Source organism: Melospiza georgiana, chromosome 9 (genome assembly GCF_028018845.1).
Source record: "Melospiza georgiana isolate bMelGeo1 chromosome 9, bMelGeo1.pri, whole genome shotgun sequence".
NCBI classification, from domain to species: Eukaryota; Metazoa; Chordata; class Aves; order Passeriformes; family Passerellidae; genus Melospiza; species Melospiza georgiana.
The window spans coordinates 4035710-4063341 of NC_080438.1; the positions used below are offsets into that span (position 1 = coordinate 4035710).

At 51.8% G+C, this 27632-nt stretch overlaps 2 protein-coding genes across 2 annotated transcripts; one reads left to right on the top strand and one right to left on the bottom strand.

Moving 5' to 3' along the window:
• Positions 1 to 310: 310 nt before the first annotated feature.
• On the bottom strand, positions 311 to 1228 carry IER5 (immediate early response 5). Its single transcript, XM_058030470.1, has one exon. The coding sequence runs from the start codon at positions 1113 to 1115 to the stop codon at positions 396 to 398; it is 720 nt and encodes a 239-aa protein (XP_057886453.1). The 5' UTR covers positions 1116 to 1228; the 3' UTR covers positions 311 to 395.
• A 13614-nt stretch (positions 1229 to 14842) lies between these two features.
• Positions 14843 to 26467, top strand: STX6 (syntaxin 6). The gene is made up of 8 exons (XM_058030040.1): positions 14843 to 14915; positions 17268 to 17437; positions 17934 to 18028; positions 19652 to 19714; positions 21707 to 21829; positions 23031 to 23137; positions 24644 to 24738; positions 26176 to 26467. Exons 1-8 carry the CDS (start codon positions 14881 to 14883, stop codon positions 26250 to 26252), a joined length of 765 nt encoding a protein of 254 aa, XP_057886023.1. The 5' UTR covers positions 14843 to 14880; the 3' UTR covers positions 26253 to 26467.
• Positions 26468 to 27632: the final 1165 nt, after the last annotated feature.

Below are 27632 nucleotides of genomic sequence, written 5' to 3' on the forward strand. Positions count from 1 at the left end.
CACCATGTAATAGTTCTGACCTAAACCTTTCCAAAATAGACACTTTATTTAATAAACTTAATACTTTCCAAGCTTAAAATATCACCCGCCGGGGGCGCCCCCGGGGTCGGCGGCGGCCGAGGAGCCTCCCCCGGGCGCCGGAGAGGGCGGCGGCTCTGCCGGGAAGGGGAATTCCGGGAGGGCAGCGCCGGGGGCGCTCCCAGGGCGGGTGCCGGCAGCCGGGACCCGCCGCGGAACGGGGAAACGCCGCCGCCGCCGCCGCTGTCCCGCGGTCCCCCCGGTGCGGCGGCCGAAGGCGCCGGGTCTGGCCGGCGCCGGAGCCCCGCGGCGCTCGGTGGGTGTCATGTCCGGGCCCCCCGGCCCGCGGCGGGGAGCCAGTCTCTGCGGCCGGGCCATCAGAAGGCCACGATGGCCGTGCTCCAGGGGTTGAGGGTCCGCAGCACCGGCTCGTCGCAGCAGATCTGTCCCGGCTCGGCCGCCGCTTCGGCGGGCGCCGTGCCCGCCGCCGCCTCGCCGCCGTCCAGAGGCGGTCGCCGCCGGCCCTTGGGCTCCTTGCTGAGCAGTCCCGAGAAGCTGGAGCCGAAGATGCTGATGAGGCTGGCCACGTTGCCTGTCTCCATGTCCTCCTGCTCGCCCGGCGGCGAGGGCGGCGGTGGCGGCGGCAGCGGCGGGGGCTCCTCTTCCTCCCGGCGGGGCTTCTTCACCGGGGAGCCCGCCTGGCCGCGCTCGCCGGCGCTCCGCTTGCGGGGGCAGTGCGGCGGCGGGGGGGCCCCGGCGCAGCCCCCGCGGTTCTCGCCGCAGCAACAGCGCCGCGGCCGGGGGCCCTGGCAGTCCCTGCCCGCCTCGTCCTGCGGGGGCGGCGGCGCTGGCTCCTCGGCCGCCCAGGCGGCGGTGTGGGGCGGCGGCGGCTCCTCCTCGGGGTGGCCGGCGGCGGCGGCGGGGGGCGGCTCGGGCGGGCAGCCCGGCTCGCTCAGGTAGACCTGGCGGGCGCTGCGCAGCACCAGCGACACCAGGAGGTTCTTGTGCAGCTTCAGGCCGCCGCGCTGGCCCCGCGCGCTGTAGATCTTGCCCAGCGAGATGCTGACGATGCGGTGCGCCTCCAGCTTGAACTCCATGGGGAAAGCAGGTGGGCGAAGGGAGGGGTAAAGAATTTAAAAAGGGAAAAAAAAAAAAAAAATTAAAACGCCCGACCGAGCGGGGATCCGCGCCTCACCCCAGCTCCGCACGCCGTCCCTTCGCGCCGCAGACTGAGAGAGCCCACGCGCCCGCCCGCTTTTTATACCGCCCCCGCCTCGGCCAATCAGGGCGCGCCGCCGGCCGCTCCAACCGCCGGCTGGCCCCGCGCGCGCGCGCCGGCCAATGGCGGCGCAGGGCCGCGCGTTCGAAAGCTCGCCCCGCGGAGAGGGCTCTTAAAGCGGCAACGGCAGCGCGCCGCGCGGGGTGGGGCCCACCGCGGCACCCCAAGGAGGAACCGGGGGAATTCTGGCCTTGGAAAGCATTGGAAACGTTCCTCGGGGAGAAAAATAAACAAACAACAAACCGAACAAAACACATCAAACCCAGCGCAGCCTCCGTTTGGTCAGGTTGGGAATGTTTCCCGCAATTTCAGCCCCTTGTCTGGGATCTTATGGTGCTGGAGAAGGAGCTGATGGTGGTGATGGCTGGAGGGCGAAGCGAGGATTTCAGGGGAATTCTGCTTCAGGGCTCTGGCAGTGAAGCTCACAGGATGCCCAGGGCAGAGAGAAGATGCACAACAGGGTTGGGAAGAGCTGCAGGGAGGACAAACTGGGCATCTCCAAGTGTGATGGGGACCACGGCAAACCAAAGCACCTTGGCTGGGAGCTGGAACATCACTGGGATGTAGCTGTGAAAGCTGATGGCAGGATCAGCAGGGTGGCTGGGGGACACAGGGGATGGCAGTGTCACCCCCAGACACAGCTCCAGGAAAGCCTCTGGGAAAGTTTCAGAGCTCAGAGTACAGACCCTCCTCCTTCCACCAAGGACTAACCACCACCTGCAAGCAGAAAAGAAGTGAAAGGGCCTAGAATTAAGGAAGTTCACCGTGCTGCCCCAGAGTATCAGTTTCCACTGCCAGCTGACACATCACAACTTGCTTCCATCCCTTTTTTTCCCAGGGGATGAATCCACAGGCTCCCCCCCAAAAAAAGCCACAGGCTGTCATGATGTTTTGTTGGCAGGACCTCTGTCAACAAAAGGTCACCCTGGCCTGGCTTTCTGGAAGGACAAAAGGGTGGCTGGTCACAGAGGTAACTAAAAAAAAAAAAGTGAAGATGAGGCATAGCCAGGCTCAGGACAGATGTATGTTTTCCTCCTGGTCAAACAATAGCATGTTGACATCCCAAAATGCCCAGGCTTCCTCCACCAAACCTCCACAATCTGAATGTCCAGACCCGGGCACGCTCAGGCACAGGGCCAGAAGAGCCAGGCCCAGACACAAAGCGCCAGGGGCAGCAGGTCCCAGCTGAGCCCAGGGCACAGAGAGCCCGTCCTGGTCACAGGGAGAGCCCGTCCTGGTCACAGGCAGCAGGGCTGTCCCCTCCACGCCCGGCGTGGGAGGACACAGGGACGCGGGCTCCGGTGGGAACCGCGGCTCTCCCGACCGGCCAAACCTGCTCCCGCACCTGGGGCCAGCAACACCCTGTCCTGAGCCCTGGGGTCAGCCCAACCGGCCGGGGCAGGTCTGGGCGGGCATGCCTGGCGCTGCAGGCACGGCTCTGCACCCACATCTGCCCGGCAGCAGCGTCCCCTCGGTGGCACAGGGCTGGCTGTGCCCCTGCAGGAGCCATCAGCAGCGCTGGGATGGCCGAGTGCCACATCTGGGCGCTTGCATCTTCAGCAGAGGGGCAGACAGGCAGATTTGTGCACCTCAGCCAGCTATATCCCAGCTCAGGGACAAAAAGCAGCAGTGCAAAGTCACGCCAGCAGCTGGGAAAAGCCCAGGGCAGGAGGAGGAGGAGGAGGCAGAGCGTGGGAGCTCTGTGGGGTGAAGATGCCTGGATCCGATCTGACCTGTTCTGCTGCTCACAGCTCACCCCGATGGCATGAGGCACCTCTGCTCCCCAGTGCCTGCCTTTTGGCTGCTCTCCTGCCTGGGAACAGGCGGCCAGGAGCCTCTCCCAGCTCTGGGATCAGCAAGATGGGGATGAGGATGGGGACTGAGTGAGCCCTCATCCCTCTCAGTGCTCGCACACAGCACCAGCAGGGAGGAGCAGAGGGGCAGAACCTCAGGCTGGTACCCAGCAGCACGAGTTTCACCCACCAGCACCATGCCTGGCGTCAGGCACATCCATCAGCACAACATTCCTGGGCACCAAAGCCGTGCCTCAACACCTGCCTGGTGTCAGGCACATCCATCACCGTGAAAAATGCGTATTTTATCATTGGCTTTTTGCAAATATTCAAATGAATGTTATATGTGTTGTGTTAGAAAGTAATGCTGTATTAATTCTCTTAAGTAGTGTGTTAAATATAGTTTTAGGATATAACAATTGTTAAAATAGAAACTATGCTATGTAGGATACTTTTTTTAAAGAAAGGACTCGCAGTGAGATGGCAGCCACAGGACACCTGAATCTTTCAGAGAAAGAGAATTTATTGCTCCATTATCAGAAGAAATGAACTTCTTCCCGCCTCGAAGGCGCTGTCAGGATTCAGAGGAAGAAGCTGACACTGACCAGACAGAATCCTGTGTTTGAATGCAATTTATGCATCATGGATGAGGTGTATGAATATGCAACAGGCTGTTGCTTTTAAGGGTTAATCCTCTGTTAACGTGGGTACTTTTTTGGGCTTATTTTGCCCAGAAAAAGGTACCCGGACTGTCTGTAACTCTTTGTTTTTATTGTCTCATATTGTCCTAATCCAAATTGTCCAAATTATTATTACTCTAATTATATTACTATTTTTATAACCATTTTATTACTATTAAACTTTTAAAATTTTAAAAACAAGTGCTTGGCGTTTTTCACAATCAGCATGGCATTCCTGGGGCACCAAAGCCCTGCCTCAACACCTGCCTGCTCTGTGTGCCCTTTGCAGACATGGGGGGATGGTTTTCCCTTTTCCACAACAACATCCCATCTCAGAATCACTGCCCAGGACATTTGCCAAAGCAAAGTGCAGGCACACTACATTAAAATCATTATCTAAAGTGGGCTGTGTTGTGATGGTGCTCACAGCGGTTCTTGGATGAGGGAAGAGATGAGGATCTGACTCCATGTTTCAGAAGGCTTGATTTATTATTTTATTATATGTGTTATTATATTAAAACTATACTAAAAGAATAGAAGAAAAGGGTTTCATCAGAAGGCTGGCTAAGAATAGAATAGGAAAGAATGATAACAAAGGTTTGTGGCTCAGACTCGCTGTCCAAGCCAGCTGACTGATTGGCCATTAATTACAAACATCCAACATGAGACCAATCACAGATGCACCTGTTGCATTCCACAGCAGCAGATAATCAATGTTTACATTTTGTTCCTGAGGCCTCACAGCTTCTCAGGAGGAAAAATCCTAAGGAAAGGATTTTCCATAAAAGAGATCTGCGACACTGTTTCACCGACACACTTCACTGTCACCCCTGGGAATGACCCAAAGGCCAGGCTGGCTTTATGCTGTGTGTCCAAGCGATCTTTTTCATTTGTTTTCCAGCAGGCTCCACCTCGGATGGCAATGATCCCCGGGGGGGTGCAGGCAGCGGGGCTCCAGGATCAGCAGCACAGCCGGTTGAAGGCAGGCCGTATTTTATTTTATTTTATTTTGGTGCCGCTCCCTCCCAGGCTGATGTCATGCTTTAGCAACTTTGAGGCGCAGTCACATGGCGGCGGCTCCTGAGGTCAGCGCCGGCGGTGGCTTTGTCCGCCTGCCCTGTGCCTGCCCCGAGGTGGCTCTGCACGGCACCTCCAGCCCTCCATGGCCACATCTGGGCACAGCTGGACCCACCCCTGCCCTCCCAGCGCGGGGCCACCGCGGGTCAGGGGGGGACACGGCGCACGGAGGGAGGGGAAGGGCGTGACCGCCGCTCTAATCGCCTCATGTGATCCGTGCAGCGCTCCGAAGGGCTCTGACGAACAATTAACAATCCTCGGGCTCAGCTGCCGCTTCCCGAAATAGCTCTGGCAGCAGCAGCAGCAGGAGGAGGAGGAGGAGGAAGGGGAGGAAGGCGGCCGGGCTGGCAGACAAAGGTGCGGCCGGCGCGGTGGCCAGGGGGCAGCCCCGGCGGGGCCACCTGGGAGGGAAAACAATGCCACATAAGGAGGGAGGAAGCAGCTTGTGGGGCCGCTAATCATCGCACAGGGCTGCGCACATGCCACCGCCTTTTCTTTTCTTCTTCTTCTTCTTTTTTTTTTTTTTAATTTTATTTTATTTTATTCTATTTTTATTTTTTGGAGGCGTTTCAGTTCCGAGCGGGGGATGCTCCTCGCTAGGGGGATCGGTGCGGGCGCATCCCGGGGATGCTCGGGGAGCCCCGGATCCGGCAGCACCACGGCTCTGCCGCCCCCCGAGCCTGCCTGAGCCCCGTTGCTGTCCTGGCCCGGCCATCTGGCTCCCAGCAAGCACGGAATGAGGATGTGGTTAGCGAGATCCTGTTCCCCTCTGAGCCCCCCGCCTGCTCCTCGCTGTCGCCAAATGTGCGGGCCAGGCTCCCAGATGCAGTCAAGACGTGGAAAACCTTCCAGCACAGTCTTCTCTTCTCTTCTCTTCTCTTCTCTTCTCTTCTCTTCTCTTCTCTTCTCTTCTCTTCTCGTCTCGTCTCGTCTCTTCTCTTCTCTTCTCTTCTCTTCTCTTCTCTTCTCTTCTCTTCTCTTCTCTTCTCTTCTCTTCTCTTCTCTTCTCTTCTCTTCTCTTCTCTTCTCTTCTCTTCTCTTCTCTTCTCTTCTCTTCTCTTCCCTTCCCTTCCCTTCCCTTCCCTTCCCTTCCCTTCCCTTCCCTTCCTTCCCTTCCCTTCCCTTCCCTTCCCTTCCCTTCCCTTCCTTCCCTTCCCTTCCCTTCCCTTCCCTCTTCCTTCCCTCTTCCTTTGACCACCTCGTCCTTCTCGTGGTTTGTGGGGAGCCCACAGAGATCATCCATGGACACAAGGACACAAGGATTGTGAGCATATTTTTAGGGTTTTGAGGCTGCCTGGGAAATGTTCCTTCTAATTTCACCCATAACACGGACCCTGGCAGTCCAGCACCTCACTGCTTCTGCAGTTGAACCATTGAACCATCTCCTTGTAAGATCTCAGCATCCCTGGCATCCCCCAGCAGGCAATCCCAGGGGTTCATCCTGCAGAAAGCCATCCTGCCTTTCCCCAGCTTCATTCCCCCATTTCCCCTCCTAGCTGGAGGATTTTTCAAGAGGTGGAAAACCCCACAGCTAGGATGGAGGGTGAAATTTGGGTCTCCTCCAAGCACACACTGAAGGCATCCATCACCAGCTGTCCCGTGCATTGATGCCTCTCTCTTCTATTCTGTGAAAATCGCCAATCACTGGTTTTTAAAATTTTAAAAGTTTAATAGTAATAAAATGGTTATGAAAATAGTAGTATAATAAGAGTAATAATAATTCGGACAATTTGGATTAGGACAATATGAGACAAACAGTTATGGACAGTCCAGGTACATTTTTCTGGACAAAATAAGCCCAAAAAAGGACCCACATTTACAGAGGATTAATCCTTAAAAGCAACAGCCTGTTGCATATTCATACACCTCATACATGATGCATAAATTCCATTCAAACACAGGATTCTCTCTGGGCAGTGTCAGCTTCTTCCTCTGAATCCTGACGGTGCCTGCAGAACTGAGCAAGGCAGGAAGAAGTTCATTTCTTCTGATAATGGAGCAATAAATTCTCTTTCTCTAAAAGATTTAGATGTCCTGTGGCTGCTATCTCACTGTGAGTCCTTTCTTTAAAAAAATATCTTACATAGCATAGTTTCTATCTTAACCTTATAACTTAAAACTATATTTAACACACTACTTAAAAAATTAAGACAGCATAACTTTCTAACATAACACATATATCTATTTTAATATTTGTGAAAACCAATCATAAAATACGCATCTTTCACATATTCAGGCCAGGATCCATGAGTTAGAGCCTCCCTGAGAGGAGGGTGGGAACAAATCCATCAAATCCCCTCACCACCAGCGGTGCTGAGGCAAAAGCCTTCACACCCACAGCTGCTGGAGCAAAACCAGAACTTCAGGACAGCCAAAGCCCCTGGGAGACCCAGGCACGTCCCCAGTGATTGCTGACGTAAACCAAACAGGACAGGGAGAAACATTTCCAAATGGGAATCTATGCACAGCTTGAGTTCATTTCTGGATGGGAATAAACATCTAAATTGCAAGGCACCCGTGTGGAGCTCAGGAGGAAGAGGAGGAAAGTTGTTTGAGATTGGGTTTTTCCCCCTAGAAAAAAACAGCGATTCACGTGGATGCCACCCGGAGCTGCCACAATCGGATATTGGTAACAAATCCCCCAGGGTTGTTCCCAACTGCTCTGCTTTATCCTTGCTTGGAGATAAGGTCACAAGAGCTGGGAACCATCCCAAAACACAGCCCCGAGAGCCACACACTCATGGCTGATGAATGAGAGCCAAACGCAAGCGAAACAAAAACAAACAAATCGATACAGACGTAAACCCAACAGGAGGAAGCAGCTCCCTGGGCTCCTGAGAGCGCTGAGACACCCGCCCCAAAACCACAGCGAGGTGTGAGCTGCAGCACAGCCCTGCACTAGAAAGCAAAGGGGTTTTCCAGGGTTAAAACCCCCCTCCCTGTCCCACACAGGCAGGACTCTCTCCTACGCTTATTTTTATTTTAATGTTCACCAGTGATTTGGGATTCCCCCTTCTCCCCCTGCACAAATGGTTTAAAATTTCCCTTCCCTCTGAGCCCCTGGCCTGGGATTTCCCTGTGCTCCCCTGGAGAACAGTGACCTGTCCCTCTGCCCATCAGATATCCTGCTGCTCCTCCAGCAGCCTCCCCAAACACAAAGAGGGGGGAAAAACAAAAAATCCCACTCCCAGCTATCAGCTTCTTCAGGCAGCTGTTTCCCTTGGAAAAAATGTGACCCCCTCATCTTTCAGTGGGTTATGCTACTGGTTTGGGTTTCCTGGGGAAAAAATGCATGTATTTGTCTGGGGTTTCCTATCAGACAACCCTTCTATTGTAGTCCACCTTCCTGTGTGTTTTTTGTCAGAGCAACGGGTCCTGTGCCACTTTCCAAAGGCTGCCTTGTGTCCAGGGCATAAAGAAACAGGCTAGCCCTGGGATGAAACACGGGGAAAACCCCATGTTTTTCACTGGAGTGAATTCCTCCCCAGCAAACCGAGCTGGAGCAGGCAGCAGCCTCGGTGAGTGGGGCTGAACATCCCCAATTAATCACGGGAGCCACCGCCAGCAATCCTCAGGGTGCTCTGCCTGCCCCAAGGAGGCTCTGCCTAATTATCCTTCCCCCCTCTCCCTGCATCTCAATGTCACCTTCCTCGTAGCCACGGGGCAGATGACAGCCGCATTCCCATGTGCAGATGTGTGCCACGACGGGGAGGTGGCACAGGGATGCTCCAGGGAGCCGTGGAGCTGCCTGCTCGGCTTCCCACTCCCGTCTACATCCCCCAGGGTGACCAGGGACCTGCCAGAAAATCACACCACAGAGCAGCAGCAAGGGCAGAGCAGATGCTCTCTGTGTCAAATCCCTCCTCCCACCAAGGAAAAACGCGAAATGAAACATCTGTGCCTGGCAGCAGGGGTTGGCTGCCTCAGCTCCTGCTGATCTCTGCCCCTTCCCTCTTCCTTTGACCACCTCGTCCTTCTCGTGGTTTGTGACGAGCCTGGAGCCCACAGAGATCATCCAAGGATTATGAGCACATTTTTAGGGTTTTGAGGCTGACTGGGAAAAGTTCCTTCTAATTTCACCCATAACAAGGGCCCTGGCAGTCCAGCACCTCGCTGCTTCTGCAACTGAACCATCTCTTTTTGGATCCTTGTAAGATCTCAGCATCCCTGGCATCCCAGAGCAGGCAATCCCAGGGATTCACCCTGCAGAAAGCAATCCTGCCTTTCCCCAGCTTCATGTCCCCATTTCATTCACCAGAACACTGAATATTTAACTCCACACCAGTGTTTTGTATCATCATCCCTGCCTTAATCCTCTTCAAACCACCACTGACAATTTTCAACTATCACTAAAAACGAAAATGAGGAGGAAAACCACCAAAGCATCTGAAAGCCTTTATGGCATCTCCCTTTAGCTGTAAAACCTTTTCAGGGGCGGGGAGGGGAAAGTCCCCTCTACTTTTATAAATCCAAATTCAAACCAATCCAGCTTTTCCCTGAGAAGAAAAGGCAACTCTCCCACACCAAATGCACACTCTTTGCACCAAGCTAGGATGGGATCACACCCCCCTCACCGTGCATGCACACACATGCCACTGAGATTTTCCTGATAAAAGTTCCAGGGAGCCCGGCTCTTCCCTGCAGACAGCTGGGATTCTGATGAGTCGGCACTTTTCACGGTGCAGAAAATGTTTCATCAGATCTTTCCTGACCAGTTCTGCAGCTGTGTGCACCCAGCTCTCCTCTCCCAGCAGGAATTGCTTAGCTGAGCACGCTGAAGAGATCCCAAAAATCTCCTTGCTGCCTCCAAGCCCCAAATCAGAGCTTCCCTCATGGAACAGCAAAAAACACCAGGTTCTGAAAAATACAAACCACAGCGTGGTTGGAGTGGCTTTCAGGAAAAAAAATTAATTTATTTACTACATCACGTAAATTAATTTCTAGCATCAAAGATCAGGCTGTCTCTTTTATCCCTTGAAAGTTTACAGCTTCTCTAAATTTTGGTAACAATCCTTATTTTCAGCCTTCAACAGCTCTGTGAGGCTTTACACTTTTTTGCAAATGGACTCAATGATCTTAGGTATTTAACAACCTAAGTGATTTTATATAAAAAAATAAAAAATTTCAAATAAGTGTTCAAATACTTTATTGAAGGATTTCTGAAAGCAAAATTCTAGGTAATTACTCAAAAAAAAAATAAACCTAAAAAATATAAACCACAGTGTGGTTGGAGTGGCTTTTTACTCTAAAAAAGTGGTCTTTTTACTCTAAAAAAAAAAGTGTTTTTTTTACATTAAAAAATATAAACCACTGTGTGGTTGGAGTGCCTTTCAGGAAAAAAATCTAAATTATTTACTACATCACGCAAATTAATTTCTAGCATCAAAAATCAGGCTGTGTCTTTTATCCCTTGAAAGTTTATAACTTCCCTAAATTTGGTAAAAATCCTTATTTTCAGCCCTCAACAGCTCTGTGAAGCTTTATACATTTTTGCAAATGGACTCAACAATCTTAGGTATTTAACAACCTAAGTGATTCTGTAAAAAGAAACATTTTCAAATAAGTGTTCAAGTATTGTATTGAAGGATTTCTGAAAGCAAAATTCTAGGTAATTACTCAAAAAAATAATAAACCTAAAAAATATAAACCACAGCATGGTTGGAGTGGCTTTTTACTCTAAAAAAGTGGTCTTTTTACTCTAAAAAAAAAAAGTGTTTTTTTTACATTAAAAAATATAAACCACTGTGTGGTTGGAGTGCCTTTCAGGAAAAAAATCTAAATTATTTACTACATCACGCAAATTAATTTCTAGCATCAAAAATCAGGCTGTGTCTTTTATCCCTTGAAAGTTTATAACTTCCCTAAATTTGGTAAAAATCCTTATTTTCAGCCCTCAACAGCTCTGTGAATCTTTATACATTTTTGCAAATGGACTCAACAATCTTAGGTATTTAAAAACCTAAGTGATTCTGTAAAAAGAAACATTTTCAAATAAGTGTTCAAGTATTGTATTGAAGGATTTCTGAAAGCAAAATTCTAGGTAATTACTCAAAAAAATAATAAACCTAAAAAATATAAACCACAGCGTGGTTGGAGTGGCTTTCAGGTGAAAATCTAAATTATTTACTCCATCACATAAATTAATTTCTAACATCAAAGATCAGGCTGTGTCTTTTATCCCTTGAAAGTTTACAACTTCTCTATATTTGGTAAAAATTTGGTAAAAGTCCTTATTTTCAGCCTTCAACAGCTCTGTGAAGCTTTACACGTTTTTTGCAAATGGACTCAACGATCTTAGGTATTTAACAACCTAAGTAATTCTGTAAAAAGAAAACCAAAATATTTTCAAATTGGTGAATAAAGTGTTCACAAAATTTATTGAAAGATTCTGAAAGTAAAATTCCAGGTAATTACTCCTAGTAATTCTAAGAGGCGACAGGACATTTTCCCTTTTCCATTGCCAGCGCGGCGAAGGTTTCGGGCACAGGTGGAAGTCACAGGAGGATCATGAGGCTTTGGGGAAGCACAAGGTCTTTGTGGGACAGCGACAGACAAACTGGACCAGCAACTCCTTGGGACTCTGCTTGTTCCTGGAGGAGGGAACCTCCCATGCTAAGCACACCTTTGGCAGGGACGCCCCAAACGCTGCCAGCGTGGGAAAGGCATCCCAAACTCAGCAAGGAAAGGCCGGCAAACTCCAGCCCCGAAGCTGCCACCTGTTGCACCACCCCTGGTGTGGGGCTGGCCGGAGCAGGAGGTGGAATTCTCAGCCCAAGAGCTGCAGAAACCGGTTCAACGAGCGTGAGGAAAGCTCTGCTGGGGTTGCAAAAGCGCCTCTGCTGTTCCCATGCTGAGCAGGCACCTCTGCAAACGGGGCTTGTGGCCACTGCCAGCCTTGGGGAGTGCAGGCCAGGATGTGCTCTTTGCTTAAAATATGGGGGAGTCACAGAATTCAGAATGACCAAGCTGGAAGAGACCGTCAAGATCATCGAGTCCAGCCGTGGAAAATGTGCATTTTATGATTTGTGTTTGTCACAAATATTGAAATTAATATGATATGGGTTATGTTAGAAAGTTATGCTGTATTAATTCTCTTAAGTAGTGTGTCAAATATAGTTTTAGGTTGTAACATAAGGTTACAATAGAAACTATGCTACGTAAAATACTTTTTTTAAGAGAGGACTCACACTGAGATAGCAGCCACAGGACACCTGAATCTTTCAGAGAAAGAGAATTTATTGCCTTCTTATCGAGTTCTTCCCACCTCGCTCAGCCATGAAGACACTGTCAGGATTCAGAGGAAAAAGTTGACACTGCCCAGACAGAATCCTGTGTTTGAATGGAATTTATGCATCATGGATGAGGTGTATGAATATGCAACAGGCTGTTCCTTTTAAGGGTTAATCCTCTGTTAACGTGGGTCCTTTTTCGGGCTTATTTTGCCCAGAAAAAGGTACCTGGACTGTCTGTAACTCTTTGTTTTTATTGTCTCATATTTTCCTAATAAAAATTGTCCAAATTATTATTACTCTAATTGTATTGTTATTTTTATAACCATTTTATTATCATTAAACTTCTAAAATTTAAAAAAAAAAAAAACAAAAAAAAAAAAAAAAAAAAAAAAGAAAAAAAAAAAAACAAAAAACCCAAAAACAAGTGATTGGTGTTTTTCACACAACCCAGCCCCAACCCCTCAGCTAAACCCTGGCGCCCAGTGCCACATCCAGGCTTTGTTAAACACACCCAGGGATGGGGACTGCACCACCTCCCTGGGCAGCCATTCCAGAACTTTATCACTCTTTCTGTGAAAAACTCTGGCCAAGCCTCTGCAAAATCAACCCAATTAAGGTGGGAGTAAGGCAGGGATCCTCACTCAGGTATAGACAACATCCAAGGGCTGTTCTCACTGCTCACAAGACAGGAAGAAGGAAGCAGGGCCTGTGCTCAGCTCCTAAAGAACTCAAGAGATATCAGAGAAGTGGGAATGAGGATCCTCACTCAGGGATGGACAACACCCAAGCCACACAGGGCTGTTCTCACCCCTCACAGGGCAGCAGGAAGGAAGCAGGGCCTGTGCTCAGCTCCTAAAGAGCCCAGATTTGAGAGAGTGGGAATGAGGGATCCAGGGATCCTCACTCAGGTATAGACAACATCCAAGTGCTGTTCTCACTGCTCACGAGGCAGGAAGAAGGAAGCAGGGCCTGTGCTCAGCTCCTAAAGAACTCAAGAGATATCAGAGAAGTGGGAATGAGGATCCTCACTCAGGGATGGACAGCATCCCAGGCACACAGGGCTGCTCTCACTGCTCACAGGGCAGCAGGAAGGAAGCAGTGCTGTGCCTCTGCAGGGCAGGAAGGGCAGCAGGAGCCGAGCAGGCTGCCTGTGCCTCCCTCCTGCTTCCTCCCTCGCTGCCTGGGAACAGCCACTCCTGCAGGACACAGCCCCACAGTGCCAAGGGTTTTGTGTTTTGCTCCATGGAACCGGGGGAAGGAGGCTGGCTGGTTTATGTGAGGTTTTAAACACTGCAAATCCTGTGAGAGGGAAGGAGTTTTATCTTCTGGGTTTGGAATAAAGGACAAAATTTCTTCTCAACAGAAGAGTGTGGCATGAACAACACTGCTGCTAACTGCAGGTGTGTGAGGAGATGGTGCTTGAACACCTTCTCTCTGCATTGAGCAGGCTGCTTTTAGTTCTATAAAATAAAAAAATAATATCTTTAATCCACAAAACCCAAGGGATGGGACACACACCACCTTCTGCACAGTGCTGCTGGTGGCACAGTGGTACTAAGGATCATTGTGGGGAGGCACTGCCTGGGAAGATGTCACCACCTCTGTCCTTACAGGGCTGCTGAGAGCAGAGTGTTGGGATCAGGGATCCTGCATCCCTATTCTCCCTGAGGAGAGCACATTGGGAGCGTTGTGGGCAGCTCTGGGCTCTGAGGAAAGGGTGCCAAGGAGATGGAGGCAGATTCTGCTCCAGGACATGGGAGGGAAAGGATGGGAAACAATGTACAGCAAGTTCCAGCTGAACAAAAGGAAGAACTTTTTCTCTGTAGGATGGAACAGAGTGCCCAGACAGGTCGTGGAGTGTCCCCAGCTGGAGATATGCCAGCCCTTTGTGGGCACAGCCCTGTGTCACAAGCTCTGGGGTGAGAGGGGAGGTGGCACCACCATGCTCCCTCCTGACCTGAATGGGAGAAACACCAATCACTTGTCTTTATAATTTTAAAAGTTTAATACTAATAAAATGGTTATAAAATAATTATATAATTAGAGTAATAATAATTTGGACAATTTGGATTAGGACAATATGAGACAATAGAAACAGAGGGTTACAGACAGTCCAGGTACCTCTTTCTGAGCAAAATAAGCCCGAAAAAGGACCCACGTTAACAGAGGATTAACCCTTAAAAGCAATAACCTGTTGCATATTCATACACCTCATCCATGATGCATAAATTGCATTCAAACACAGGATTCTGTCTGGGCAGTGTCAGCTTCTTCCTCTGAATCCTGACTGCGTCTTCATGGCTGAGCGAGGCAGGAAGAAGTTAATTTCTGATAATGGAGCAGTAAATTCTCTTTCTCTGAAAGATTCAGGTGTCTTGTGGCCGTTATCTCTGTGCGAGTCCTTTCTTTAGGAAAAAAAGTATCCTACATAGCATAGTTTTTATTTTCACCTTATGTTATAACCTAAAACTATATTTAACACACTACCTGAGAGAATTAATACAGCATAACTTTCTAACGCAACACATATAATATTAATTTGAAGTAATGCGAAAAGCCAATGATAAAATACGCAATTTTCACACACGAGGGACACCGGGGCTCTGCGGGAAGAGTGGCCGGGGCAAGGCCGCGTCCCCTCAGCGCACGGAGCGCCACCGCCGCCATGATGGGTGACGTCACCCGGCCCCGCCCCTCCGGCGCGCGGAGGGGGCGGGGCCCGCCGAGGGCGTTGTGGGGGCGTGTCCCGATGGAGGGGGCGTGGCCTGGCGGCGGCCGTGGCGTGCGGCGGCGGCAGCGCCATGTCGATGGAGGACCCCTTCTTCGTGGTGAAGGGGTGAGCGCCGCGCTCCGAGCGCTCCGGGAGCGGGGAGAGGGACGCGGAAAGGGACGGGAACTCATCCGGGCGCGGAGGGGGCGGGCAGGGCCGCCGCGCAGCTCGGGAGGCCCGCGGAGCGGGGGGCGAGCGGCGGGCGGGGGTCTGTGTGTGAGGGGGAGAAAATGGCGGCCGGGCCCCCCAGTGCTGCTGAGGGGCCGAGCGCGGGCTGTGCGGGTGCCCGGCCCGGCCAGCGGGGCATGCGGGGAGCAGGGCAGGGGCCGGGCCGCGGCCGGGCCTCCCCGGGCTCTGTGAGGGCCCCCCGGCCTTGGGGACAGCGGGCAAAGCGGGCACTGGCGGCTGGGAGGAGGGGGGACAATGGGGAACGGTGGAGAGGAGCAGGGAGCAGCTGTGGGACAAACAATGGCCCTGAGAGGAAGCCTGCGGAGAACGCAGGGAAATACCAGCTAGAGGTGGCCAAAGGAAAATTGTCATTAATGGGGTGGAAGGAGCTCTGTTGGAGAGGGTCCAGTGGAGGCCACAAAGATGGTTTAGGGTCTGGAGCATCTCTGGTGGGGAGAGACTGGAGGAGCTGGGCCTGCTTAGTCCAGAGACGACAGAGGAGATGTCATCAGTCCATATAAATATCTCTAATGGTGTCAGGAGGATGTTGTCAGACCCTTTGCAGCAACAGGCCATCAGCTAAAACACAAGGAGTTCCACCTCAAGGTGAGGAAGAACTTTACAGTGAACAGAGCCCTGGAAAAGGCTTCCTAGGGAGGTCATGGAGTTTGCTGGAGACACTCCAAACCTGGAGGTATCCCTGTGTCCCCTGCTCCAGGTGACAGTGCCTTGACAGGGGGTTTGGGCTGGCTGATCCATAGAGATCCCTTCCAACCCCTGTGATTCTGTGATTCCGTGGAAGCAGCTCCATCACTCAGCACTGCCCTCGGGCCACCTTCAGCTTGTGCTGGGGGCTGCTCTTGTGCCCCGTGTCACAGCACAACAGCCCTGAGGGGCGGCACAGGGGCTGTGTGGGGTGTTTGGGAGAGCCATGCAAGAGCAAAAGCGTGGGAAGGGAAACTGATGCAGCCAGGGAAAGTGAATCCCTTTAGCAGGCTGAACTAAGAGGAAGGTGTAGGAGTTGCCATGGGTGGGGAGCAAACGTCTGTCCTGTCAAACTTTCCAGAGATGTTCCTGCAGCGTGTGGGGAAGGGCAGGGAGGGGAAAGGGGACGTGCTGCCGCTCCCTGCCACAGTTAATTATTACCTGGCAGGTCAGAGGGGCTGCTGGTGCTGGAGCCACCAAACTGCTCCTGGTTTGCTTTCCTGGTGTCTGTAGCTCCTCCCATCAGAGGACACCCAGCTCTGCTTTACATTCTTGCTGCTGGGGACTTCCACAGGCGCGGAAAAACAAAATAAACAGCAACCAAACAAAACCAAAACTTGTGCTGGCAAGTAGAGGAGGGAATGAAGTTCTGCAGACGCTCAGTGCGGGCTGCTGGCTGTAGGGCACTGAGTGGCAGAGCAGTAGCAGGGACACACATCAGAGTGCTGAGAAACTGCAGCAACTGGAGAACTTCAGGCCCTGGTGGAACTTGGAGAGCTGCAGTCCTGGCAGGACAGAACAGTTCATCTGCTCTGGGCCTCTCCTGCTTTCCTTCACTGGGGTGAAACGTCTGTGCGAGCTCATGGTGGCCACCACCACAATCTGATCTCCTGTCCCTTCCCATCCCCAGCTCCCTGTGAACCTGGGGGAGCAGCTCAGAGCTCAGAACCACAGTTTGTAAGTGCAGCTGACCACCCTGAGAGTCTGTGACCCAAATTTACAAACCTGCTTGCCCCAAAGCAGGCTGTCAGCACTGCCTTCCCCTGCTGTGAATGCACTCCTCTCCAAAAGAGCTTAGAGCAGCAGAAAAAACTTGTGCTTCCCAAGCCACCATAGCAGGCCTGTGTATTTTTTTTTAATGATTAATTAAAATAAACAGTTCTGCACTCAACAATCTGCCTGGCTGTGGTGTGGGGACAGTTCCTGTAGCTCTGTGTGTATCTATAAGATACCTTGGGGTATCTTACGTGGGTATTTTTGAGAGAGAGGAATGCAAAGTGTGGATTGCCAAAGAGCTGCCTTGTTCAGACCCTCTGCCCTGGTGACACTCAGCATCTTCCCCTGGAGAAAAAGGTCCCTTCATGAATAACCTCATGCTGCAGTGAGATCAGGGCAAATCCTTGTTTTACAAAATCAACACCAAGCTGTTGGAAGGAAGGTGTTTGAGGTGGAGCTGCGGCGCCCCTGCTCAGCTGCACACGGGGCTGTCACTGCTGCAGGGCAGCTGGGGATAATTTGGGCTTCTCTTCACTCTCCTGGCTGCAGGGAGGTGCAGAAAGCTGTGAACACTGCCCAGGGGCTCTTCCAGAGGTGGACAGAGCTCCTACAGGATCCCTCCATCGCCACAAGAGAGGAAATCGACTGGACCACCAATGAGCTCAGGAACAACCTGCGCAGCATCGAGTGGGACCTGGAGGACCTGGATGAAACCATTAATATCCTTTTTGTGGCCCTTTGGGGGTAGCTGCAGTTCTCAGGTTGTGCTAAATAGCCAAGTCCCAGTGCTTGTCAGTCTTTGCAAAAATCAGGGCTGTTTGGGATTGAATTTTGTGTTCACATCGGCTTTTCTCAAATTGCAAATGAGACATTAAGTCAAGGATTTTTCCTTTTGCCTTTTTGCAAAGTATATTCTAAGGGGCTTTGTTGTAGAAAGCCTATTGTGTTGTGTGAATCTGGATTTCTGCAGGGTCAGTTCATTCTCTAGGCTGCCTTCCAGAAATCCTCCTTTCCCCTTGTGTTCCTCAGAACCAAAAAAACACGTGGAAAAGAGAAACCTTGTGTGTGTGCTTGAGCTGCACGGCACATTCCTGCCGTGTCTCCTGCTCCATCTTTGCTGCTCACATTTTGGGAGCAGGCACGCCACAGGTGCCCCTTGGCACGCTTTGTTTGTACCCAGTGCCATTTCTGGGGGCTCCTTGACTCGGTGCCCAGGCATTGTGGAGGCAAACCCACGGAAATTCAACCTCGATGCCACGGAGCTGGGCATCCGCAAAGCCTTCATCACCAGCACGCGCCAGGTGGTCAGGGTAAGGAGCCTGCCCTGGCCTCAGGGCCTGGGGGAATTGGGGCTAAAAAAGGAAATCTGGGCTGGGATGGAGAGCAGAGAATGAAGCTGCACCCTGCTGAGTCTCAGGCTTCCTCCTTTTCCCCGAGCGTTCCCTCCTGGAGCTGCCCAGAAGGGTTTGGGGGTGCAGGCGCCCCATGGAATTCCCTCTTTTTGTGCTGCTGAGCCTTGAAGGCTTCACAGTGCTCTGGGAGCCTGTGGTAACAGGAGGAAGAGTAAATACCCAGCTGCAATGTACAAACTCTGCAGCTTCAGAGTTGAGGGAAATCTCAACAGTCCCGACCATTTGTAGCTCTGGTTTTCAGCAACAGAGACACCACTTTGAACACTGACAGGTGTTTAAAGCCTGCTGTTATTGACATGGTGACTTCAACTTCCTACCACTGCAAAATAGTCCAAACAACCACTGGATTTATTTTTAACTTGAGGAAGACTTTTTTTTTTAGTTTAGGCTTATGCTTGAGAAGCAAAAAGGGGATTTTAACAACTTGGTGGTAACAAATAGAGAAGAAACATCTTTCCAAAGCCTGGTAACAAGCTGCTAGTTGGGAAATTTTCCATTAATAGCTACACTGAGTTTCTGCTGTCCCTCATGACTCTGATGTTGCTGCTCCACAGAAGGCACTGGTGTGGCTGGCAGCAAGCCTGTTACCCTGCCTGCAGTGCTGTGGTCTGGATGCAGTTCCTAAGGTTTGCTGCCTGGGAACTGATCCCACAACCACACTGGCCCCAGGTAGCAGGCATGTGTTTGCTGCCTTGCCCATGGTGTAGTCCACTCCCTAATGGGCAGGATCAGGCAAGCCTGCTCTCTGGTCCTCTTCTCCTGGCTGAAAAATGCTGGCTAATGGCTTTTGGAGCAGTGTCTCCCACTGGGAAATGAAATATATAAGTGGCTCTGTGCAGCTGGCTTCCAGTTTCCATGGGGGAAGTTTGTGATGTGCTGCAGCCAGTGAGAATGAACCAAGTGGGATGTGGTGGTGCTCTCTGGTGATGTGGTGCCCATCTCTGAACAGTAACACACAGCTGAATCCTCTCCTGGTGGATCAGCCTCTGCCAGATGATGTTGGCTTCTTGCTAATTTATGCCAACCAGGTTATGTTACATTGTGCTGGGGAGCCTTCTGTGGTTAGGGACCTTCTGCAGGAGCTCCAGCAGAAATGAATTGGTAGGAGAGAATACTGACACAGAGAGGATGGCTACAGGACAGCAAATCTACCTCCTGCTATGGAATATAAAACCAGATGCAGCTGGGAATAAAGCACAGGAGGTTACAGGCTTCAAGGCCTTGACAAACACTTCCTCACATTCTGTCAACAGGAACATTCATTATTCACAAATCAACGTGGAGAAAAATGAGTAGTACATGAGGAATATTTTCAAAATTGATTCCAGTATTAGTATAATAATGAAACTGTCTACAGTATGTTTACAGACTTTTCAAAAGTGGGTTTTCAAAGAAAATCTCCCTTCCCTCTTTCCCCCATGTAGAAGCCTTGCTGGATATAAACAGCCCTGTAGCACCCTGAATTTGCCTGTCACCTCAAACCCAATGCTCACATGCTCCTTTTTTTTGTTGAATGAACAGGACATGAAGGATCAGATGTCAAACTCTTCCATGCAAGCACTGGCTGAAAGGAAAAACAGGCAGGTGAGAATGAGAAATGGGCAATTTATTTCTGCTAGAGTGTCTGTCCTGTGTGGAGTCCCTCCCCTTACAGACCCTGGGTGTGAGCTGTGCCCATTTGGCTGCCCTGGGAGAGCTGGTTCTCACAGGCTGCCAGCCTCTCCCAAGCCCCTCTCAGAGCTGTGAGGCAGCACTCACCATCTGGCTCTGTCTTCAGAGCTGCTTGTTTACAACTGTCAGCATTGCACCATCCCATGGAAAGGGAAATCTCCCTCCTCCTCCTCCTCCTCCTCCCTGGGGGGAAGCAGCTCAGAATCCATGTCAATGAATGTAATCCTGCACTCTGCTGGATTTAGGAGCCAAGATGGTGCAATATCCTTTCAGGCAGCTGCTTCTGGTAATAGCCCTGTAAGAAGATGGAAGGAGCTCCAGGAGTCTGGCGTTGTCTGCACTTGTAATCTAAGGAATAGAAATAGATGCAGCTTGTGCTGCTTGCTGGCTGATGGAGAGGCTGTAAGGAGATACTGAGCTGACTCAGACCCACTCCAGTAAAAGCTGATGTGTGCCTCATGCAGTTAATTGTCTGTACTGCCTCAGCCTTACCACACGTGGCAAACACAACCAACTGAGAAGCACAGAACTCATTCCTGAGCTTGTCACAGGTTAATTAATGTGCTTGGCAAACACTCCCAGCAGCAAAGTCCCTGACACCCTTACTCAGACAAGTCTGTAGCTTTCCCTGGGATTTGCTGCTTTCCTTTGCATGAGGTTCCTGGTAGCTGCAGGAGACCATATGGCCCAGCTGATGCAGTGACATCTGGTCAGGAAGGCTGACTTCCCCTTGCTGCCTTCCTCTCCCTTCCCAGCCCCTCACCTTCACTCCAGACTGCAAGGCTTGGGCTGGGCTTTGTGTCTGAGCAATGACCTGACCCTCACAGCCCAGGCTGGCAAACAGGCCCTTTCTGTTGAAGCTGCAGGCAAAGCTAGTGCACTAAATAAAATATTAAATCAAAAGGAGCTGCCCTTGCCACAGACTGGAGGGACCAGGAGCTTGCTCAGTGTCTTGGGGGCAGAAAAAGCCACATGTCCTGCTGGCTTCCTGCATGGTCAGTCTATCAGCTTTCCTCACCCCTCCTTGGCCCTTGTCAGTCAGATGAACCATAGACACTGTCTGGTTTTCAGCCTGACAGAGCAGCCTGGTCACTGTCTTGCTGTTCTTCACAAATACTCAGTCATTCCCAGGAGCTGCAGGATGGTCTCATTACAAGTCAGCCTGGAGGGCAGAGTCCCTCACCCTTCCCAGTGCTGCAGGGTGCAGTTCCTCACATGCAGCTCATGTTCATTCTCCAGCATCTGAAGCTTGGGTTGTTTCCATTTCAGGGACCAGACATATTTCCCTGAACCCTTGTCAGGGACCAGACATACTTGGCTGGAAAGCCACATCTCTGCAGGCTTTGCAGAGTTTATCTCTCACAGGTAGCAAGAGTAACTTTGTATGCTGGCAGCTGAAGAGCCTGCTGGGGAGACAGGCAGCCTGGGTCATAGAACATAAGCATACAGCACAGCTCTGGCTATAGTTTGCATTATTTTACTGTCAGCTCAACTGGTTAAGTCCTTTATCCAGACCCTCTTAAGCCCCTGTCATTAGCAGCAGAGTGCTCAGATGGAGCTGCACATGTGTTAACACAACATACCCAGACACTTCCCAGCTCACATGTCCTAGCACACACTGCTGCCTCCTGAGCAGGCCTCCTGCACACACAGGCCACACTCCAGCTCTCCTGCTGCTGGAGAGGCATCTCTGCAATGCCAGGCTGCAGAGACTCCCAGGCTGGCATTTTGGCTCTGTGTTGGTTTAGTTCCTGACAGCACTGGCTGAGCAGCAGCAGAGCAGGAGGAAGGGGATGCTGTGTGCCTGTGTTCACGAGCGCTGCCTTGTCTGCCTCCCCAGCTCACCCTGTGGACGGGCTGTGACAGACACAGGGGTGTTGCTAAGAGCTCTCTGCCTCTGTTCAGGCACTCCTGGGAGAGAGTGGCAGTCAGAGTTGGAGCTCTGGACCTGACAGGTACAGCCGCCTGGACCGGGAGCTGCAGTTAGCCAATTCACATTTCATCGAGGAGCAGCAGGCTCAACAACAGGTAAGGCAGCTGGCACCACACACTAAACAGCTTTGCTTGCCAAGTGGGTGCCAGGGGGCTGCTCTGGCTGCAGGAGCCTGACAGTTCTCCTCTTAGCTTGTGGCATGTGTGTGTGCCTGCATTTCCTGTGCAGGACAGCTCTGGGTGATCTGGGCACAAGATTTTTAACCCTGGAGCCGTGGTGCTTCTGCTGGGTTTAGGAGGCAGTTGGCACAGTCTAGAAGATGTAGCACACTAGGATTTAATAGTGCAAACATTGCTGAAATCCTTGGAAGAGTAGAAACACTGCAAAAAGAAAAGAGCCCGTTTGTCTTATGCAACTTCCCTTGGTTAGAAAATGTTTGGTGTTGTTTGTTTGCATCCCCCATCAGAACAGGCTGGGATCAGGAGCACGTGCCTGCTTCCTTTTCCTGCCTTTGTCCCCGTGAGATTGGTGACAAGGGCTGTGTGAGGCCTTGGGAGAGCCCCTGGTGAGGCACTTCCCAGCTGGCAGGGGAGTCTGCCTGGAGAACTGCAGGGCCTTGACACAGGCAGTGACTCGGAGGTGGCAAACTCTGCTAAAGCTCCTGAGCCCTGCTGCCACCTCGGCCTCCAGACACGTTTTACCTACTGACTGCAGGGGGATAAACAGCCTCAGAAATAGGTAACTAGGGTAAGGCTAATCCTTGGCGTGACTGTGCCCTGAAAATGACTTAAAACAGCAGCAGACTTATTCCTTTGGCACATTCAGAGCCAGGCTGGTTATTTTTAGCTGTAGAAGCTGCAACAGCCTTCTGCTTGCATTAACCCCGTGTTAGCTGTGGCACATTCCAGGTGACATTTCCCAGGCACAGCATCAGTGTGCCTCCCTGGCCTGCTCACCTTGCCAAGGTTTTGATGACCAGCCCTTGGAGCTTTCCAAAGTCACTTCAGCTGTGCATACAGCATGGATGAGCTGAGGCTGGATTTGCAGGGATGTCTGGAGGCTGCAGCCTGCTGTGCCATGGGGATGCTATGCCATGGAGACTTTCCCTTGGTTGTCTCCTCTCCAGCATTTCTTAGGAACGCAGTCCTCATTCCTGGTGGCTTAGGTCTGAGCCCGCCCAGGCCTCACAGCTGATGTTGGCTGAGCAGCCTGTGCCTGTCCACTGGATGGGCTGGCCCCAAGGCAGCTGCAGGCAGCAGATCTGTAATTGCCCATTTCTCTCCTCTCTGGCCCCAGCTGATTGTGGAGCAGCAGGATGAGCAGTTGGAGCTGGTCTCTGGCAGCATCGGCGTGCTGAAGAACATGTCCCAGCGCATTGGCGGGGAGCTGGAGGAGCAGGCGGTGTAAGTGTGAGACCTGGTGGCAAAAACCTGGCACAGGGCTGGCTGCAGCATGGCTGGATGTCCTCACACCATGGCTGGATGTCCTCACACACCTGTCTCTGCCTCTGGTACAGCCTGCAATCCACTGATCCCTCAGGGAGCCTGTGGAAGGCATTTTGTACTGCAATCCCCAAGGATCCAACTGCAACGTCCTTCCTTTAGAAGGCTGCAGCTAGGGCAGGCTGAACTGCCACCTTTCCTTTCCTCCTCTCCTTTTCACATGCTCCCCCTCAGGCAGCCAGCAGATAAGGGAGGGAGGGAGGGGCTGTGCAGTGCAGATGCTGCCCACTTCTCCACTCTGCAGGGTTTTGTGCTGCTGGGGCCAGGAGCTCTCAGCTGTGCCCTGAGACACACAGCACAGAGCTGCTCTTCATCACTGAAGTTAAAAATAACCCTCACCCACACAAAGGGTTAAAGGGCAGCTCACCAAGTCATTTTGCATCCATCCATTTACATATAAATTAGATTTCTTCCCCAGTTCTTGTCCTTTGCAAACAAGTTCCCAGTTGTGCAGGCTAAGAGCTATGCTTCCAGAAAGGCTTGAAGGGTTCATGGCTAAAACCCCTCCTTGTTTGGCTGGTGGGAGTCTGGAGGGCCGTGTCCCTTGTGAAGTGATTTCATCTTGGATAGAGAGGAGGAACTTTGAACCTCCCTCCTGTGTGCAGTTGTGCAGCATGAGAATCCTCTGCTCTCACAGAGGAGATTGGTGTGGTGTGTCTGTTTCTAGATCATCACACAAGCCACCAGTGCTTGCAAGGTTAGCTCATAACTACCACGGGGAGTTTTTCCCCACTGAATGAAGGTTTAACAAGTGCCCTGGCACTCCAAATGAAGGAGTCTGTCCTTTTAAATGCATTAAGCTTCAAAGTCCCACTGGCTGGAGACAATCGGATTAGTACCTTGACTCTGGATGTGCACTGGCATTGACAAAGCACAGATTCAGGAAGGCTTTCAGATTCATTACAGTCACTGTGTGGAGGAAGTAAAAGGGTAACTTCCATGCAGAGCTTGAAAAGCACCTTAAAAGCCACTGCAGATCTCATTCCCACTTGATATATGACTGAAACAAGATTTTAGTTTAAACTGCAAGCCCTGAACAAGAAAAGGGATTTAAAGTCCAAGCCGACACGTAGATGCTAATCACGGATTATTAATGAGACTTTCCTTTTGTAAGGAGGAAGGCCCTCCCCCACTCCTCACCTTGCAGATGTGTAGAGTTCAGCCACAAACACCCAGGGGAGGCTCAGTCTGGCAGGAATCCCGAGTTACCTCCCACCAAAGCAGAGCTGCTGCTTCAGCAGCTTTTTCCCTTCCCTCGGGAGCTCCCAGGAGAGGAGGCCACATTCATTTTGTCAGCCAAGGTGTGCTACTCTGCTCACATCAGTGTTTGGATCCATTTGTGAGCGTGGTGCAGAATGCCCAGGGATGTGCCACGTGCTGAGCAGTGCCCTGTGTCTGTGTCCCCAGGATGCTGGATGACTTCTCCCACGAGCTGGACAGCACTCAGTCGCGCCTCGATAACGTCATGAAGAAACTGGCCAAAGTGTCCCACATGACCAGTGGTAGGTCCTGGGGAGTGGGATCCAGTCCTGGAAAGGGAGAAACAAGCCCTGGATCTTCAGGCTGGGACACTGTGCTCCCACCCAGCCAGCCAAGGGGAGGGAGGGAGCAGCTCTCAGTTCTTGAAAGAAGGGGAAGGGTTCCAAGCCCGGCAGCTGCTCCTGCCCAGACACTGCTCTGCTGCCTGTCCCCTCCCTTTGTTTTATTTACAGATGCCTTTCTATTTATGCTGCTGCTGCTGGGAAAATCCCCCTCCAGCTGCTGGGAGGGGAAGCTCTGCAGCCTCCTGCTCTGCTGCACTTTCCCGGGCTGCCTGTGGAACAAAAGCTGTCAAGGTGCCATTAAACCCCCAATGCCTGCAGCAATCCCCTTCCCAAATCCCACCTGCCCTGGGGCTGCTGGTGCCTGCAGGCTGCTGTGGGTCACATCTCTCTCAGCTGGTAGAGGAAAGAGCAGAATTCTGTGCTGAACCCACAGAAAAGTCCTTATAAGGCTGTGCCTGGAGCCAGAGCAAACAGGAAGCCGGGCCTGGCTGCCGGGAAGTCCCGGCTGTGGCTGCCTCTGAGCCTGGCACCGTGCCCAGGCAGCACCTCCTGCACACCCCTCTCCCCTGGCTGCCCAGGACCTCGGGAAAGCAGCAGCCTGGCAGGAGGAAAGGCTTTCCTGCTCTGCAGGATTAGGCTGTCCGAGGGATTTATGAGCTAATGGGAATACTGCCCCAGAGAGACCACTTGGAGTGCTGACGGTGCACTTTGGGTCAGCAGTAGCTCAGCAGCAGCACAGACACGGGTGAACCCTGTGTCTCTGCCCTCTCCTCTGGGAAATCCCATGGATCTCTGCAGAGTGTTTCTGAGTGTTGGGGAAGAGCTGCAACTTCTGCTGGAATCACCTATTCCAGGGAGAGTGGAAGAGTTCTTTCTGGGGTAGCTGCTGTGCCTAGGAGCTGAGGGGATGCCAGCAGCCCTGTCCCCACTGCTGCACCATCAGCAGCAGCTCTCAGAGGTGATGAGCCAGTGAGGTGTAAAGATGTCCAGGGAAACCTGATTCCTGGCCCTGTGCTAAGGGAAGCCGCCACAATCTCTTCCTGGCAGAGCTCCTCAGGGCAGCTTTCACCAGATCCCTTCTCGTTCCTCTGGCAGACAGATTGCTCCATGAATGAACAGCACACACAGCAGCTCTCTGCTTGTTCCTCCCAATTGCTTTTGAGCCAGCTTTCCAAAGCTGTTTGAACTTGGTTGGGAAGAAGGCTCAGAATTCCCACAGCTGTTCCCAAACCCCAGTGTATCCTGGAGGAGAAAGACTGTGGTGCAGTAAGGCATTCTCCCACAGGAACTCTTGTTTTGGTTTTTTTGTAGCTTAAGCTTGAATTTGGTTCCTAGCAGAACCAAATTTTCCTTCTCTGCTAAAGCAGGAAGACTGATGCTTCCTTTTCTTTCCAGATCGACGGCAGTGGTGTGCAATTGTTGTCCTCTTCGTCATCTTGCTAGTGGTGCTCATCCTGTTTTTTGTGCTGTGATGACAAAAACTGAACTTCCTGGGACGCCCCCTGCCCGCCCCCTGGCCCCGGCAGCGCGGGGAAATGAAACTCTGCCCATTTCCGTCCGCCCACAGAGATCCCCGGCAGGAACACCCGCGGCAGCTCTCAGCATCCTCCTGCAGGGCCTGCGGCGTCTCCCCTGGCCCCGGGGAGGGGGTGCAGCGCTGGGGCCGCCTCCGCCCCCGCTGCGGTGCCCCTGGAGCCGCAGGGGGAGCTGACCCACCCGCTGCAGGTAGGAGCCGCCGCACACGGAGCAGCGAGCCCTGGGCAGGATGGGACGGGGAGGAGTGACTGAATTCACTGAGCATTACAAACGGCGCTGCCAGTGCCAGCCTCAAGCATCACTAGGAAGGGTGAACCCCCCGAAGCCACAGCAAGGGAGGGGAGCCCTGGCCCTGCTCCCCGCGCCCCTCCCTGCCTCCTGTGGGCGGGCTCTGTAGCACCAATTGACTGCCGAGAGCTCGGTGAGTGCTGGCAGAGCTCTCCCTGGGCAGAGGGCAGAGCTGTGGGGTCTCATGTCCTGCCGTGGGCACCCCAAGGCCTCAGACCTGGGGGGCTGCACACCGAGCGCTGGCAATCAGCTGTGAGCCACACAGGGAGAGTCTTGAAGCTTTTAAACTTGCCTCCCTCACTATACAGGCCTCTAAAGCTCATTGACTGATGCTTTCTTTGCCCTTGTATAACTGAGTCACTGCTTCTGTTTAACAGCTGCTTCCCTTTGGCAAGTGATTTGCCAAGTCTAAAATAACTTATTTTTTTTAAGAAAAAAAAAAACTTTAAAAGATTTTTTTGATGACCATTAGAGCCACGTTCTCTCTGACACACATGATCAGAGGAACAGTGCTCAAGTGATGTATTTTAAGTGTACATGAACTTGTAAATAGGATGTCTTAATTTTCCCCAACTGCTATTTTTTGGACACCTCCGTTGTAAGCAACCAAAAGGCAGGAGATTCAAAGCTAGATCATGTTTCCAAATTCCTCCCCAGTCCTTTTGTTACCTCCCAGTTGTTTGTCACTCCAGTTGTCTCAGCAGGGTTGGATTCCCTCCAGGGAATGTGGAGTAGCCAGGTGGGCAGTACCAAAAGTGTGAAGGAAGCTCACCTGGGCAGTATCAGTGAGGAGGAACAGGCAGAGGGACCGTGCTGCAAGCACCAATTGTGGGATGGGGGAAAGCAAAAACGCTTTCTTACTCCAGTCTGCTCCCATATTTTAAGTTGCAAACATGAAAAGACTCAGCACAGCCCGGCTTATGGCTCCCAGATGGGGCTGGGGGAGGAAGTTAATTGGCGCTGACGCAAAGACTTCTGCTGAAATTGCAAATCACCCCCAAAATCATCCACCCCCCGCCTTAGAATCT